At 43.5% G+C, this 13804-nt stretch overlaps 1 protein-coding gene across 1 annotated transcript in view; it reads right to left on the bottom strand.

Moving 5' to 3' along the window:
- Window positions 1-2548: 2548 nt before the first annotated feature.
- The window catches only part of LOC310747632 (butyrophilin subfamily 3 member A1-like), a 69435-nt gene continuing 58179 nt past the window's right edge, over window positions 2549-13804 (bottom strand). The window contains exons 7-11 of the mRNA XM_083582237.1: window positions 10091-10174; window positions 9426-9492; window positions 5016-5071; window positions 3490-3521; window positions 2549-3029 (exon numbers count right to left, since the gene is read on the bottom strand). Of these exons, the coding sequence (XP_083438363.1) occupies window positions 2958-3029; window positions 3490-3521; window positions 5016-5071; window positions 9426-9492; window positions 10091-10174 (311 nt within the window). The 3' untranslated portion in view covers window positions 2549-2957. The remainder of the gene's footprint in view (window positions 3030-3489; window positions 3522-5015; window positions 5072-9425; window positions 9493-10090; window positions 10175-13804) is intronic.

The raw sequence follows: 13804 nt of genomic DNA, 5'->3' as shown, positions 1-13804 counted from the left end.
TGCCTTAATTGCTACAAATCTACTTGGTTTCTTTCTTCTCAATAATTTAATGTGATTGGCATCCACATGGAAGAGTGCGCTTTCAATGGTGAGGTCAAACTGTTGGAAAGTTACAGCGCCTGCTGTGGCTGTGGAAACGGTCTTCCTACGGTTGTGCTGCTGTAGAGGCTCCATGGTGTTTATTCTCTCTGTGCTCCTTCTAGCGGTTATTCCTCCTCTGGTCACTGCTGTGGAGGCACAACCTGTCTGACTCCAGGCATTGCGGTCATCTGCAAGGGATTCCCATGTGACCGGGTTAATGTTGGCAGCCTTCATGTCACATCTACAGACATGTGATGTACACTACTACATTTACACTTAGATCCTGAGATTGAGAAATGGCATCTGTCAAGAGCACACAATGTCAAGTTCTCATGCGCTTTCCTTCAGGAGATATGTCTCATTGTGCCACCACCAACGGGTTCTTTAGAGCAGGTACAATGGACTCATTTCCTACTCATCTTGTTATCATTGTTGTTGTTTTGTATTTGAATTACAAACTTCATGAGTCTACACAACTGAAAGTGAAACAGGGGCACCCACATTTAAGGTATTGGCTTCAGCGCACTCTGGGACCTCCCAGGTATGCATAAGTGGGTATATTTTATATAAAACATGAAATAAGGACTGAGACTATTCATTGGCATCCAGGACCATGAAGCTGTCAAATCAGCCTCTTGAGCCTCTAACACTATAAAGTATCCTTTAGGGAGAATTACAGTGGGATGACTACCAGAAACTGTTCCCACATAAACAGCAGTAAAGCAGTTAGGCTGGGGTTGGAAGGTGGAAAGGGGCTGTTTGTAACCCCTATCCCTGAATTGGCAGGTGAGTGTGGGCCCAAGTTTTGAGAATTAGGCCCTATGTCACAAGATTATGCTAGATTGCATTTGGAATAAGTGTATGCCTCTCCTTGCCCCATCATGTCCCTACCACCCCCTTTTACTCTTACACTGACTTTTGTTTCACCAGTGGGAATTTATGCTGATATATATTTCCAGCTCAGCCAGAACAGGAAACTTAAATAGCATTGCCCTAACTCAGCCCTGACTTTAGCCGGGAAAATCTAATAACAATAACAATAATAATTATAATATATTTATATGCCACCCACCTGACTTAGTTACCCCAGCCACTCTGGGTGGCTTCCAACAAATTAAAACACAACACGACATCGAAGAATGGGAACCTTTTACAATCTATTTAAAAAGACAACAAAATGAACTGGACTCCTTGGCAGGTTTTTAATAAACATATACAAATCTATTGGGTTAATATGGTAGACAGATAATATAAGGATGTATATAATTTTTATAATACGCAGAAAACAATATGAGATGAGAAATCAGAGAGAGGAGCTGAGAGAAGTCCTGGGGGGGAAGGGAGGGAAGGTTTGTTGGGGAGGGGGGAAATGGGGCGGATGACAATGAAGATGATTTGTATTGATGATTTGTTATGCTGAATTTGTTAATATATATTTTTATAAAAAACAGTACATCAAACATTTAAAACTTCCCTATACAGGGCTGCCTTCAAATGTCTTCTAAAAGTCAGATAGTTGTTTATTTCCTTCACATCTGATGGGAAGGTGTTGCACAGGGCAGGCGCAACTGCTGAGGGCTCTCTAAAGTCTCTTCTTCTGGGCTTCAACTGAGGCATCTGATCAAGGCCTGTATTTTAAAATGAGCTTAAAGATATATTTGCAAATGTTTGTATGTTTTATGCCAGGCAGAAGACCAGCTGGCTAAGGACTTTGGCAGATGTTTATCCTCCTGGACAAGGGCCCCCCTGATTTATAGCAGGAGCCAAAATTCTCAAAGTTGTAAAAGGGAATTATAGGCTGGGAGCAAAAAGGTTACACTGACCCCACATATTACAGAATACAATCAAGCTGCAAAAACACTAATTAAGAGTTGATAAATAGTAGGATTTATTGTTTAACAGAAAATAATACCATGTGCCTCCCATTAGGCTTTAGCCACATTTTCCTAAGGTTAAAGGGCAAGAGCTAATGGGAAAAGCAGCTGGCCAGGAAAGAGGGGGTGTAAATTGAAGAAGTTTTACTTTAAAAAGCTATCTATCTTAATGTATTAGATTTGTTGGCTTAAATGTAATGATGCAAAGGATTTAGAAAGTAAGAAATGTTAGATTCTTATGTTAGATTCTTATTTCATTGATGGTGTGTGAGAATGTGAACCCAAGATCTCTGTTTAAGACAAAATGTAAGACAGAATGAGCATCTGTTTTAGCCATCTATTTTGGAATGGAGGGGTAACAAGGGCAAAAGGTGACAAATAAATTATTATTTTAATTTCTCTATTGCTGCATTGAATATTTCATTCCAGCTAAGCGTTAACCACAAGCAGGGTTCTACACAACCACACTGCTATTTTAGAATATAGGATTCTCATGTGTGAAGGAGAAATTGATTACTGCATCTTCCTATATAACAAACCAATAGGCAAATTACATGTGCCACGATTTCTATGCTTTCTATGATACCCAAGCTGAATTCCCAGGTATTTCTATTGTGTTGAACAAACAAGTATACTATTATTAACACAACAGAATGAACATCACTTTCGTTATTCCATCTACCTGTGGTTACATCATTTAACATTTGACATTACCAATGAAATTGCAACCAGACACAACCATGAGGATATGGTAGAATTTGAAGGTTAAGTGCATATAACAGTAGGGAAACTCATAAAGGATCCTTGCGTGGTTAGAGGCAGGAAAGAATAAATAAAATAAACAGAAAATCGGATGAAATTCTTCTCAGATCTTCTGCGGGCTGTAAAGCTTCCAAATTCCTCCAGCTCTAGCACTTTCAAACTTCCTCCATATCATCAATTCCCATAAATTGTCATGCATTGTGAGGATTCTGCATCGGCATGTGAAATGTTTGAGGTCTCTCAGGCGGGTTGCATGCACAATGGAGTAATAGTTGCATAGGCTGTTGTTTCTATATTTCGGGATGGTGATGGCTTGGAAATTGAAAAACAAAAAAATAACAGTTACCTACTGATATTGGCTGTTTGGCAGAAGTAATTTGGGGCCAATTGTTGTTATGGCAAGAAAAACCTGTTAACCTACCCAAAGAATATCTGGAATATATTTGTAGTTTTACACAGTATTCCAGGGTCCTTGGTACATAGGTGAACCCAGAGGGGGTATGAGTGGGGCAGGCTACAATAGTCCACTTCCTTGGGTAATACTAGGCCAATGAAGTGCTTGTCTGAGGCCCAGAGAGGGAGTTTTGTTAGAATAAAGCTCTTGGCATGACAGTGTAAGTCCAGCAGACCCCTGACACCCCGCCTCCCCCTCCCCCTAGCCAGCTTAGCCCTCCGAGTCCTAGGGCAAGTGTACTGAGCAGCCCCCTACCCCTGAAAAGCCCTGGTTAATGTACTATATAAACCCCAGATTTGGCTGAGATGTTTTACTCACCGCTGTTTGGAGGAGTCCTGTAAGTTTGGCATCTGAAGACAAATTCACAGTTAATGTAGTCACACAGTACATCTTCAAAGATGTGTATAAGTATGTGTACTTCTGTGTACAATCGTAACATGTATCAACTTTTTAGGAGTGGTTCATCCCTGATCATCAGGCTCTTTCCTGAAGCTATCATTTGCTTCAAAGACAACAATGCCCACCCAGCTCCTCAAGGCCATTGCCATCATTGACACCCCCTGTCTGTTCTGCTAGTAATGAGCTTCTCCAGAAGAAGGTGTCTGAAAATCAGTCAGATACTGAGTGACCACAGAAATGCCAGCACTGACACAAACACACCTCACAGGCCCAATTCACTCACCAAAGTGCCAATTTGCTTTTCCAATTTGCTTTTCCAGAGCAGAAACACCTCTCGTTTGCTATGTCAAGACTTGTTTCTGTCCTACTCTTCAAAAGGAAGAGGCAGAGTGTGTGTAGCTCCTTGGATCAATGTCCCAGCTCACACTTAGCCATACAATTCACCTGCTGTACCTTTCCTCTTGCTTTGCCTGGGTATCACCCACGTCTATGCATTAAAGGGTTTGACAGAAACAGAAAGTTTGAGTTCATCATCCGACAGCAAGGGTCAGGACCGGCATTTTGGCTGGGAGTTATAATCCATCAGTGTCTGGATGGTTGTGCTATCCTGAGAATGCATCTGACTAAGAGGTCAGGGAGGGCAACAGAAACAGTTGTATAACACAGGCCTGCAAAAATAGCTCTCTAGAAATGTGTATCGCAATCAAATTCACCCGTTCTGGTAAGGCTACATTGAGAGAAGCCTTCCAAAACAGCTATGTGGGCGTCTGTGCTTGTTGAATGCGTCATGTGGGTGAGGAACCACAGCGAGAGCGTTCTCTCCCACAGCCCACAACTTCTATAAATAAGCCCATTCTACCAAATAATGTGTTACAATTGTTGTAGGCAGGCCTAAACCAGATGCTTCACTGATTTAGAAATAACTGCAGAAAAATCTAGTTTCTCCTGGAGACATAAGGGTTTACATCTGAGGTCATTGGAATGCAGCTGCATAACAAAATAAAACCATTGTACCTTTCATTAGGTTTGGTGAGTGAAAGGATTTTTTAAAACTTAATTAGATTTGTGGTTTTCATGTTCCAGAACGTAATATTTGTATCCTAAAACTAAATTCTGCCTTTCACACAGAAACCTCCAAGGGATTATATAGCAATACTAGAAAGTTACACCTGAATTCAAAGTTCTTAATCCTTCATTTTAGATATTTCAAGCATGTTTTACAGTCACATGATTAGGTGAAGCGCATAACTCTCTTCCTAGTTTTTCAGCAGAAACATGTATATATTTGTTTTTAGAGCATTTTTCCACAGTTGCAAAGTCTGCAAACTTAACTATTTAGACCAAAAAAGATAAAGCTGCTAAATATTCTGCAGATCCTCTGATTGTGTGCTAGACTTTGTGGTTGTCATGACCCTCAGTCCAAAGGGAGAAAAGAATTATCTTACACTGAACTTCTTCAGAGGCCAGGTTTCTGCTGTTTTCCTTGACTTTAGTTCCTTCCCTAAGAAAAACAAGAGACAAATGTATTTGTGATGCTACATATTTACTGGTTCTGTAGGCAGAAAGCCTTTTCTGAGAAGGATGAGATCTGCATTCCTTCACACAACCATGAATGATACAAAATGCAGGAGATCTGAATTTTTAAGCTTGGTTTAGTCACATGAAGCTTTAAATCTGATAAGAGCAGAAGCAACAGCAGAATTGTTTAGGCAACGGCAGAAGGTTATTGTAATAATAATAATAATAATAATAATAATAATAATAATAATAATTTAATATTTATACCCCGCCCATCTGGCTGAGTTTCCCCAGCTACTCTGGGCGGCTCCCAATCGAGTGTTAAAAGCAATAAAGCTTTAAATATTAAAAACTTCCCTAAACAGGGCTGCCTTCAGATGTCTTTTAAAGATAGGAGAACTACTTATTTCCTTCACATCTGAAGGTGGGGTGTTTCACAGGGTGGGCGCCACTACCGAGAAGGCCCTCTGTCTGGTTCCCCGTAACCTCACTTATCGCAATGAGGGAACTGCCAGAAGGCCCTTGGAGCTGGACCTCAGTGTCCGGGCTGAACAATGGGGGTGGAGACATTCCTTCAGGTATACAGGACCGAGGCCGCTTAGGGCTTTAAAGGTCAGCACCAACACTTTGAATTGTGCTCGGAAACGTACTGGGAGCCAAAGCGTGTTCTCCTTCAGGGAGAGCACGTGTTGGGGTGGGGTCTACTGAGCCACCCCTTTGTTGCCAGGCAGGTTCTCCAAGATGGCCAGAGGACAGTGATTGGATTGCCGAGTTGCTGGGGAAAAAGTTACGTTGCAATTTTGGTGGGAGGAGTAAAAGGTTTAAATACTCTGCACGCAGCTTGGTACTTTCTCTTTTGCTGCGTGCAACGGATCACCCGCCCACCCGCCCTAGAGTAAGGGGTTGTTGCGTTGACCTTGCTATGCCTGTCATGGGGTCATCTGCCTTCGAGCAGGGGCCTGGTAGGAATTTTTCCACCTGGCAAATTGGCCGGCTGGGTGGTTTTTGCCTACTGTGTAGCAAATCGTCACAACTTGTAAGGTTGCGGTTAGGCACTGGTTATAAATCTGGTGGAGGAGGGGTTAGGATAGGCTGGGCCTGCCCCTCCATGGTTGCTGCGGAAAGGGAATTCCATTAAAGGAATCCTGGGGCTTGCCATCTTTTCGTCCAATCCCTGGAATGGGACTAGGGCTGGCAAGCCTTTGGGGAGCTTACGGGTGAGAATTGAGGGTCTGTGTCTCAGCTCCAATTCTTCCCCGACTTGTTCTCCCACACTGGCTTTCGGTGGTGCCCGGAAGTCAGTTCTGTCCCCAGGTGGGGGGACAGATAGTCTTAACCAATGCCTAAACAACCACTCACGGTTTGTATTTGAATAAAGTTGTGGCCAAAATCATGCCAAAAATCTTAAACAAAAATTATGTGTCTGTTGTGAGTTATTTGGGGGGTGGATTGGGGACCTCGACACGCAATACAGATTTCTCAGGACCGGTGTTATGTGGTCCCGGCAGCCACTCCCAGTCACCAGTCTAGCTGCCGCATTCTGGATTAATTGCAGTTTCTGGGTCACCTTCAAAGGTAGCCCCACGTAGAGCGCATTGCAGTAGTCTAAGCAGGAGATAACCAGAGCATGCACCACTCTGGTGAGTCAGTCCGCGGGCAGGTAGGGTCGCAGCCTGCGTACCAGATGGACCTGGTAGACAGCCGCCCTGGACACAGAATTGACCTGCACCTCCATGGACAACTGTGATTCCAAAATGACTCCCAGTTTGTGCACCTGGTCCTTCCATTCAGGACCAGGGTGTCCTCTATGCCAGCCCCTGCCCATCCCCCAAGACAGTACTTCTGTCTTGTCAGGGTTCAACCTCAATCTGTTAGCTGCCATCCATCCTCTGACTGCCTCCAGGCACTCACACAGGACCTTCACGGCCTTCACTGGTTCTGATTTAAAAGAGAGGTACAGCTGGGTGTCATCTGCATACTGATGAACACCCAGCCCAAACCGCCTGATGATCTCTCCAAGTGGCTTCATATGGATATTAAAAAGCATGGGGGAGAGGACGGAACCCTGAGGCACCCCACAAGTCAGAGCCCAGGGGTCTGAACACTCAGCCCCCAACAACACTTTCTGGACACGGCCCAGGAGAAAGGAGCGGAACCACCGTATAACAATGCCCCCAGCTCCCAGCCCCTCTAGAGTGTCCAGAAGGATGTTATAGTCGATGATGTCAAAGGCCGCTGAGAGATCCAGCAGAACTAGGAAACAGCTCTCACCTTTGTCCCTAGCCCACCGGAAATCATCAACCAGCGCGACCAAGGCAGTTTCAGTCCCATGGGGAGGCCTGAATCCCAATTGGAAGCGATCCAAATGGTCCACATCCTCCAGGCGTGCTTGGAGTTGTTCAGCAACTACCCGCTCAATCACCTTGCCCAAGAATGGTAGATTTGAGACTGGGCAAAAGTTGGCCATATTGGCCAGGTCTAAAGATTTTTTTTAAGAAGCGGTTTAATGACCGCCTCTTTCAGCGGTTCTGGGAAGGCTCCCTCACAGAGGGAAACATTCCCCACAGAGCCCATCACCCAGCCCTTCCAGGCTTGCTTTTATCAGCCAGGATGGGCAAGGATCAAGGAGACAGGTGGTCAGTTTCACTTGTCCAAGCAGCCTGTCCACTTCCTCGGAGGTAACAGATTGGAATTGATCCCATGTAACAAGACTAGACAGGACTCTAGCACTCTCCCACCCTGGCTCTGCTCCCACGGTGGAGTCTACCTCCTTCTGAATCTGAGCGACTCTCTCTGCAGAAAACTTTGCAAAAGCATTGCAGGAGATCTTGGGGTCCCTACCAGGCCCCGGTGATGCAGGTGGTTCTAATAGATTGCGAACCACCTGAAAGAGTCTCCTGCTGCTGTTTTCTGCAGATGCAATAGAGGCGGTGAAGAAGGCCCTCTTCACCGTCGCCATTGCCACTTGGTAGGCTCGACGTTGAGCTCTAGCCCGTGTCCAGTCTGATTCAGAATGAGTTTTCTGCCACCGGTGCTCTAGCCGTCTCAACAATTGTTTCATCGCCCTCAGCTGTCCGGGCTCCATGCAATCTGAGAGGGCGCTTCAGAGCCAGACAGTCAATAGCCCTGGTTAACTCTGCATTCCAGCGGGCCACCAGGGAATCAACTGAAAGGCCATCAACTTGGGATAAAACATCCCCTACCACTCTCTGGAAGCCAATTGGAACCATTAATTGGCGAGGGCAGACCATCCAAATCGGTCCCACCTCCCTGCAGAGGGGAAGGGTCATGGAGAAGTCCAGTTGCACCAGAAAGTGATCTGACCATGGCACTTCTTTAGTTTCACTTTTACTTAGTGTCAGATCACCAACATCCGTAGAGGTAAACATCAGGTCTAAGGCATGTCCGCAGCTATGAGCTGGGCCAAACTTATTCAGGGACAGCCCCATGGAGGCCATGCTTTCCACGAAGTCCCGAGTGGCCACTTGTAAGGTCGTGTCGGCATGGATGTTAAAATCCCCCAGGACAACCAAACTAGGTGTCTCCAGGAGAACATCCACCACGACCTGAAGCAGCTCGGGCAGGGAATCCTTGGTGTAGTGGGGAGGTCAGTACACCAAAAGGAATCCTGTACTGCCCCTATCGCCCAACTTCCAGAAAATGCACTCAGAAAACTGGGTCTTCCCAATAGAACGCCTGGTGCAGACTAGTGACCTCCTAAAAATCACTTCAAACCCCCCTCCCCACCCACATAACCTGGGTTGCTGTGCGTAAGAGAAACCTGATGGACAAGCAGTGGCAAGGACAGGCCCATCTGCTTCATCCAACAAGGTCTCTGTCACACATGCCAGGTCAAATCCTCCATCCACAATCAAGTCGTGGATGGCAGTGGTTTTATTCATCATTGACCTGGCATTGAACAGCAACACTTTCAGGTCATGTGGGTTTTCCTTGCTGATTCCAGTATCCTTCCGGTCAGGACCAGACCTGGAGGCAGGGATAGTCCTCAATAAACGACTAAACCTGCCTCCTCGGTAATGGCATGGTCTGTTAGTTCATTCATGTATTTTCTTCCCCTGTACCATGTCTCTTATCTAAATCCCTCTCTCATGCTGCAATTTGTCCAACAGTGGCAGTGGGGAGATGCAGGGACCTTGCTGGAAAACAGCTTAGGAGAAAGTGTAAAAAATGAAGAAACAAAAATCCCCATACATTCTCAACAATAGAGCTGAACAAAGAAAAAGTGCATGAAAAAAGATTATTTTGCTATGCTACTATCAACTTGTTTTTGGAAAAGCGGCATAAAAATAAAGAGAATGAAGAAATGAAAATCTTACACATAATCATAAGGAATGTGTTCAGTATTAGCTCTGTCCTGCCTTGAGGATCTCTGAAGACACAGCACTAAAAAAAGAAGAAGAAAGGCAAAGAAGCTGTTATAAATTAGGGCTGACATATGTCTGAATTTCCCCAAACATTACCGGGATTTCAGAGGCAGAATTGACGTCTGGGTGGAATTTCCAAAAGGCAGTGCAAGTCAATAAAAAAATTGCTTTTGGGGGGGGTGTTTTTGTAAAGGCAGAGGGCAGTTCCATGAAGGACGAGTGGCAGTTGAAGCCACTCCTCTAAATGCACAGTCCTCCAAATGGATGTAAACTATTTTCCCTAACAGAATTCAGTTTTGTACTTTCTTTTTGCTAACATATGCATGTTTGTGCACAATTTCTCCCATACCTGTGCACATGTGTGCTCGCGCACACACATATATGCACACACATAGAAAGTAAGGACATTTTTAGTTGGAGACTTGCGTTGCAAGTGTGTGTTTTGAAGAAAGCTGAGTTTCAGTTTTCATGATGTTCCTGTAAGTGTGAATTAGGTAAGGTCACTTTAAATGGGAACAGAATTTCTTCCTCACCAATACACAATTATCAGATTTGCTGATACGTGAAAAATCAATCCTTTCCATAGATTATCATTGCTTCAGGTTACCAGCACTCACCTTTCTTGACTAAAAGGTAGATCAAAGGTACCAACACCAGAATGGTACCACCCACACCTCCACATATAATTCCACATTTTGGCCCTGCCAAAAAAAGAAGAGTAATCTGAATTAGATCAAAAAAGAAAAGGGAGTCTTCATTTGGTTTCCCTCACAAAGCCAAAATTAGCCCCACCTAAATCAGGCTAGGCTTGCCATACGTCCGAAAAATTCTGAACATGCAAGGAAATCAGATGCCTAAAATGTCATCGGGGGGGGATTGAATTTTAAGAGATGTCTGGAATTTCCTGTATGCATGGCAACCTGGTTTTGGGTTTTTTCTGATTTCCCCCCACCTGAGCAGTAGAAGGAATGTCCCCCCCTTACATGGGAGATCCAAAGCGTGCTTGTGCCCCCCCCCAGCATCCCCAACTGAGGAGTAGAGGGACAGTGGAAAATAAAGATGACTCAATTATCCTGCCCCTGCCTTCTTCTCCCCTCGAAAGCTGCTGTGTTGCCCTCTCAAAGCTGCTGCTTCCTCGAGGAGGACAGTTGTTCCCCTTTCCAGGATGCAGAGCAGGAGGCGAGGAACCTAGATAAAAAGGAACAGGGTGCCTGTGGCTACTTGTTCGGGATCAGGTTCAAAGGAACTTACGTCCTCAGTCCTACCCTCCCAAAGTGGGGGGGGGAGGGGGCTCAACAACGAATCTCCCTTTCTTTCCCTGCTAGAAGAAGAATTGGCTCTTGGAGACGCGGGTGTTATATACAGTGGTACCTCGAGTTACAAACACCTCGGGTTACAAACACTTCAGGTTACAAACTCTGCTAACCCAAAAGTAGTACCTCAGGTTAAGAAATTTGCCTCAGGATGAGAATGGAAATCACGTGGCGGCAGCGGGAGGCCCCATTAGCAAAAGCGCACCTCAGGTTAAGAACAGTTTCAGGTTAAGAATGGACCTCTGGAACGAATTAAGTTCTTAACCCAAGGTACCACTGTATTTATTTTTTTGTTTGTTGGGGAGGCTGGGGTGTCAGGAATTTTACTTTTTGAAATATGGCAAGCGTAAATCAGGCAGTACTCCTCCCGCATATCTTTTGAATAAACAATCTAGCCATTTTTCTCTGTATCGAACTGGCTCGGTTGATGGCAATCATTGGTCTTCGTCAAAAAAGAAGAAAAATTCAGACATTGACATCAAGAATGCTATCAAACTTTCTATAGTGACAAAAAAAATCTATTAATGTGGTCTCAGGTTATTAATGGTCTCTTATGGGAAATGATAAAAACTTTTCTTGATTGTGTTTGAGTATAAATTGCATTACTTTGTTTCTGTGCTAAGATTTAAAATGGCATACTAGAACAAACAAATAATCAATTAAATAAATATTTTTACTCACTAATGCTGCTTACTTACCATTGGAATCACAATTACCTGGGCAGGGAAAAACATTGACAATATCAGAAAAGCATGGCTCATCATCCCATAAGGAACAGTAAGGGAATTTCCCTGAAACTTGCTAGAGGAACTCTCATAATTGTGGACTATCAAGTTAATGGAGTATCAATCAAATCCATTTATTGTGAGGACCATGCCTGTACACAAACATCAACACTACAATAGTTAAAAATATTAAAATTCATTACATACTATGCCAACAAAACCTTCTTCCCACAGAATAAAAAAAGAGGGAAAACGAGCAACGAGTTAAACAGACGATGAAGGGGTCTTTACATTTTCGTCTATAAATCTTTCCCTGGCTTTCATGGCCTTCATCACAAAAACCGCTACCACATGGGTAATGCGTGGGTTTGCATCAACTAACAAAAATTTTACTCTATCTTCAGGACTGGTTATAGAATTGGGTATAATTTGCAGCAATGCGTCTCTAAAGCCCGAGTAAATGGGGCAATAGAGGAGATAATGTGTAAGATCCTCTTTAATTTTCATAAGGCAAGGACATAAACGGTGTTCTACTGGGGTTTTTGTGTATCTACCGGTCAAATAAGCAGTTGGCAATGTTTGGAACCGTGCCATAGTAAAAGCTCTCCGAAGGGTGGGATCGGTGATCTCCACCAAGTAGTTGGCACAGATTTTGACTGCTTTTACTCGAGGGAACCAGTAGGAAAACCCAGAGTTTTTTTTCTTAGTGGAGTCCAAAAAGGCGTCTTTTTCAAAGATCCATTCCCGAACTTTATCAGGGCTCCACAATTTGAGAGTATTAAACTCAGGTAGGTTGTATCTAGATAAAATGTCTAGTAGATTTTTATGCCAAGTGGTATTATTTTGTAATGATACAAAGGCTTGTTTAGCCAATAAGGTGTTCGGGGCATCTATGAGGTTGATGAAAAAACGCAGGAATCTTAAGTGGGCCCTGGCAGACACAGAGGGTAATCCTACTTCCACTCTTAGGAAAGCTGCCGGAGTGCTCTGAGGGAGGCCTAGAATTCTTCTGAGATAAAAATTTTGGAAGATTTCAAGCCGTTCTAACAGCTTCTGATTCCATCCCCAGAGTTCTACTCCGTATAACATCTGGGGAATCACTTTTCCAACAAAAGTTTTTAGTGCCGGGGTCACCAGTTGCCCTCCCCTCGAATAAAAAAAACTGAGCAGAGCACCAATTGTCCTACGTGCTAGAAGGGCTACAGTCTTGAAGTGGGCAAGCCAGCTAGATGTAGCTTGGAAAGTGATACCAAGATATTTAAAGAGAAGACATTGTTCAATTTTGTGTTCATCTAAAGACCATCTGAATGTGTGGCGAGCTCTAGTAAATACCACAATTTTTGTTTTATCATAATTTATCTTTAGAGAGTTTTGGGAACAATAAGCTACGAGCCCCTCCAGCATGCTATGTAGGCCCCTTCGAGTAAGTGCCATGACCGCCATGTCATCAGCATATAGCAGTATATTCAGGTGTTTGCCTTCCAGGGCAGGAGCTGATGACTTATACTTTGCCATATGTTGAACAATGTCGTTTATATAGAAATTAAAGAGGAACGGCGCTAACAAACAGCCCTGTTTAACCCCTTTCCCCAGTGACTGTGGGTCAGTATAGTTGCCTGACATCCCAGTTCTAATTTTAACTGTGATGTCTGTATGTAACTCTCTAAGTATTTTGAAAAGTCGTCTATCTATATCTGTGTCATATAGTTTTTGCCATAATTTGTCCCTACAGATTGAGTCAAAAGCGGATGTAAGATCTACAAAAGCCACAAAAAGTTTGCTCTTATGTGTCTTTGTATACTTACCTATCATTGTCTGTAATACCAAACAATGGCCTATTGTACTATGGCCCTTTCTAAACCCTGCCTGTTCTGGATTAAGCAAGTTAGAGTGGTCAGCCCAGTCAACCAATTTATTTAACAGGTGGCGAGTATAAAGTTTATACACAATGTTCAGGAGACTTATGGGGCGATAGTTTGAGGGGTAGTTAATGGAGTAAAAGTCCCTTGTGGATCGGAAGACAACTTGATTCACAAACCTCTCTGGATTTTGTAATGTGGTTTTGCCACAAAAGTGCCTTCAGAAATATGTATTTTAATATAATGTATTTTATTGGGAAATGCATTGAAAAGTATTGCAAAAAATAAATATTTTGAGGAATGCATACCAATGGTGTCATTAAATGTATATATTAATGTGCATCAAAACAATGGGTTTGATTTGAACTAAAAATCAATGATTCTAGAATCAGGTAGGTAGCAGTGTTGGTCTGACGCAGTCAAAATAAATAAAA

Source organism: Podarcis filfolensis (assembly GCF_964270895.1).
Source record: "Podarcis filfolensis genome assembly, chromosome: 13".
Lineage (NCBI taxonomy): Eukaryota > Metazoa > Chordata > Lepidosauria > Squamata > Lacertidae > Podarcis > Podarcis filfolensis.
This window is presented reverse-complemented; position numbering and strand designations above follow the sequence as displayed.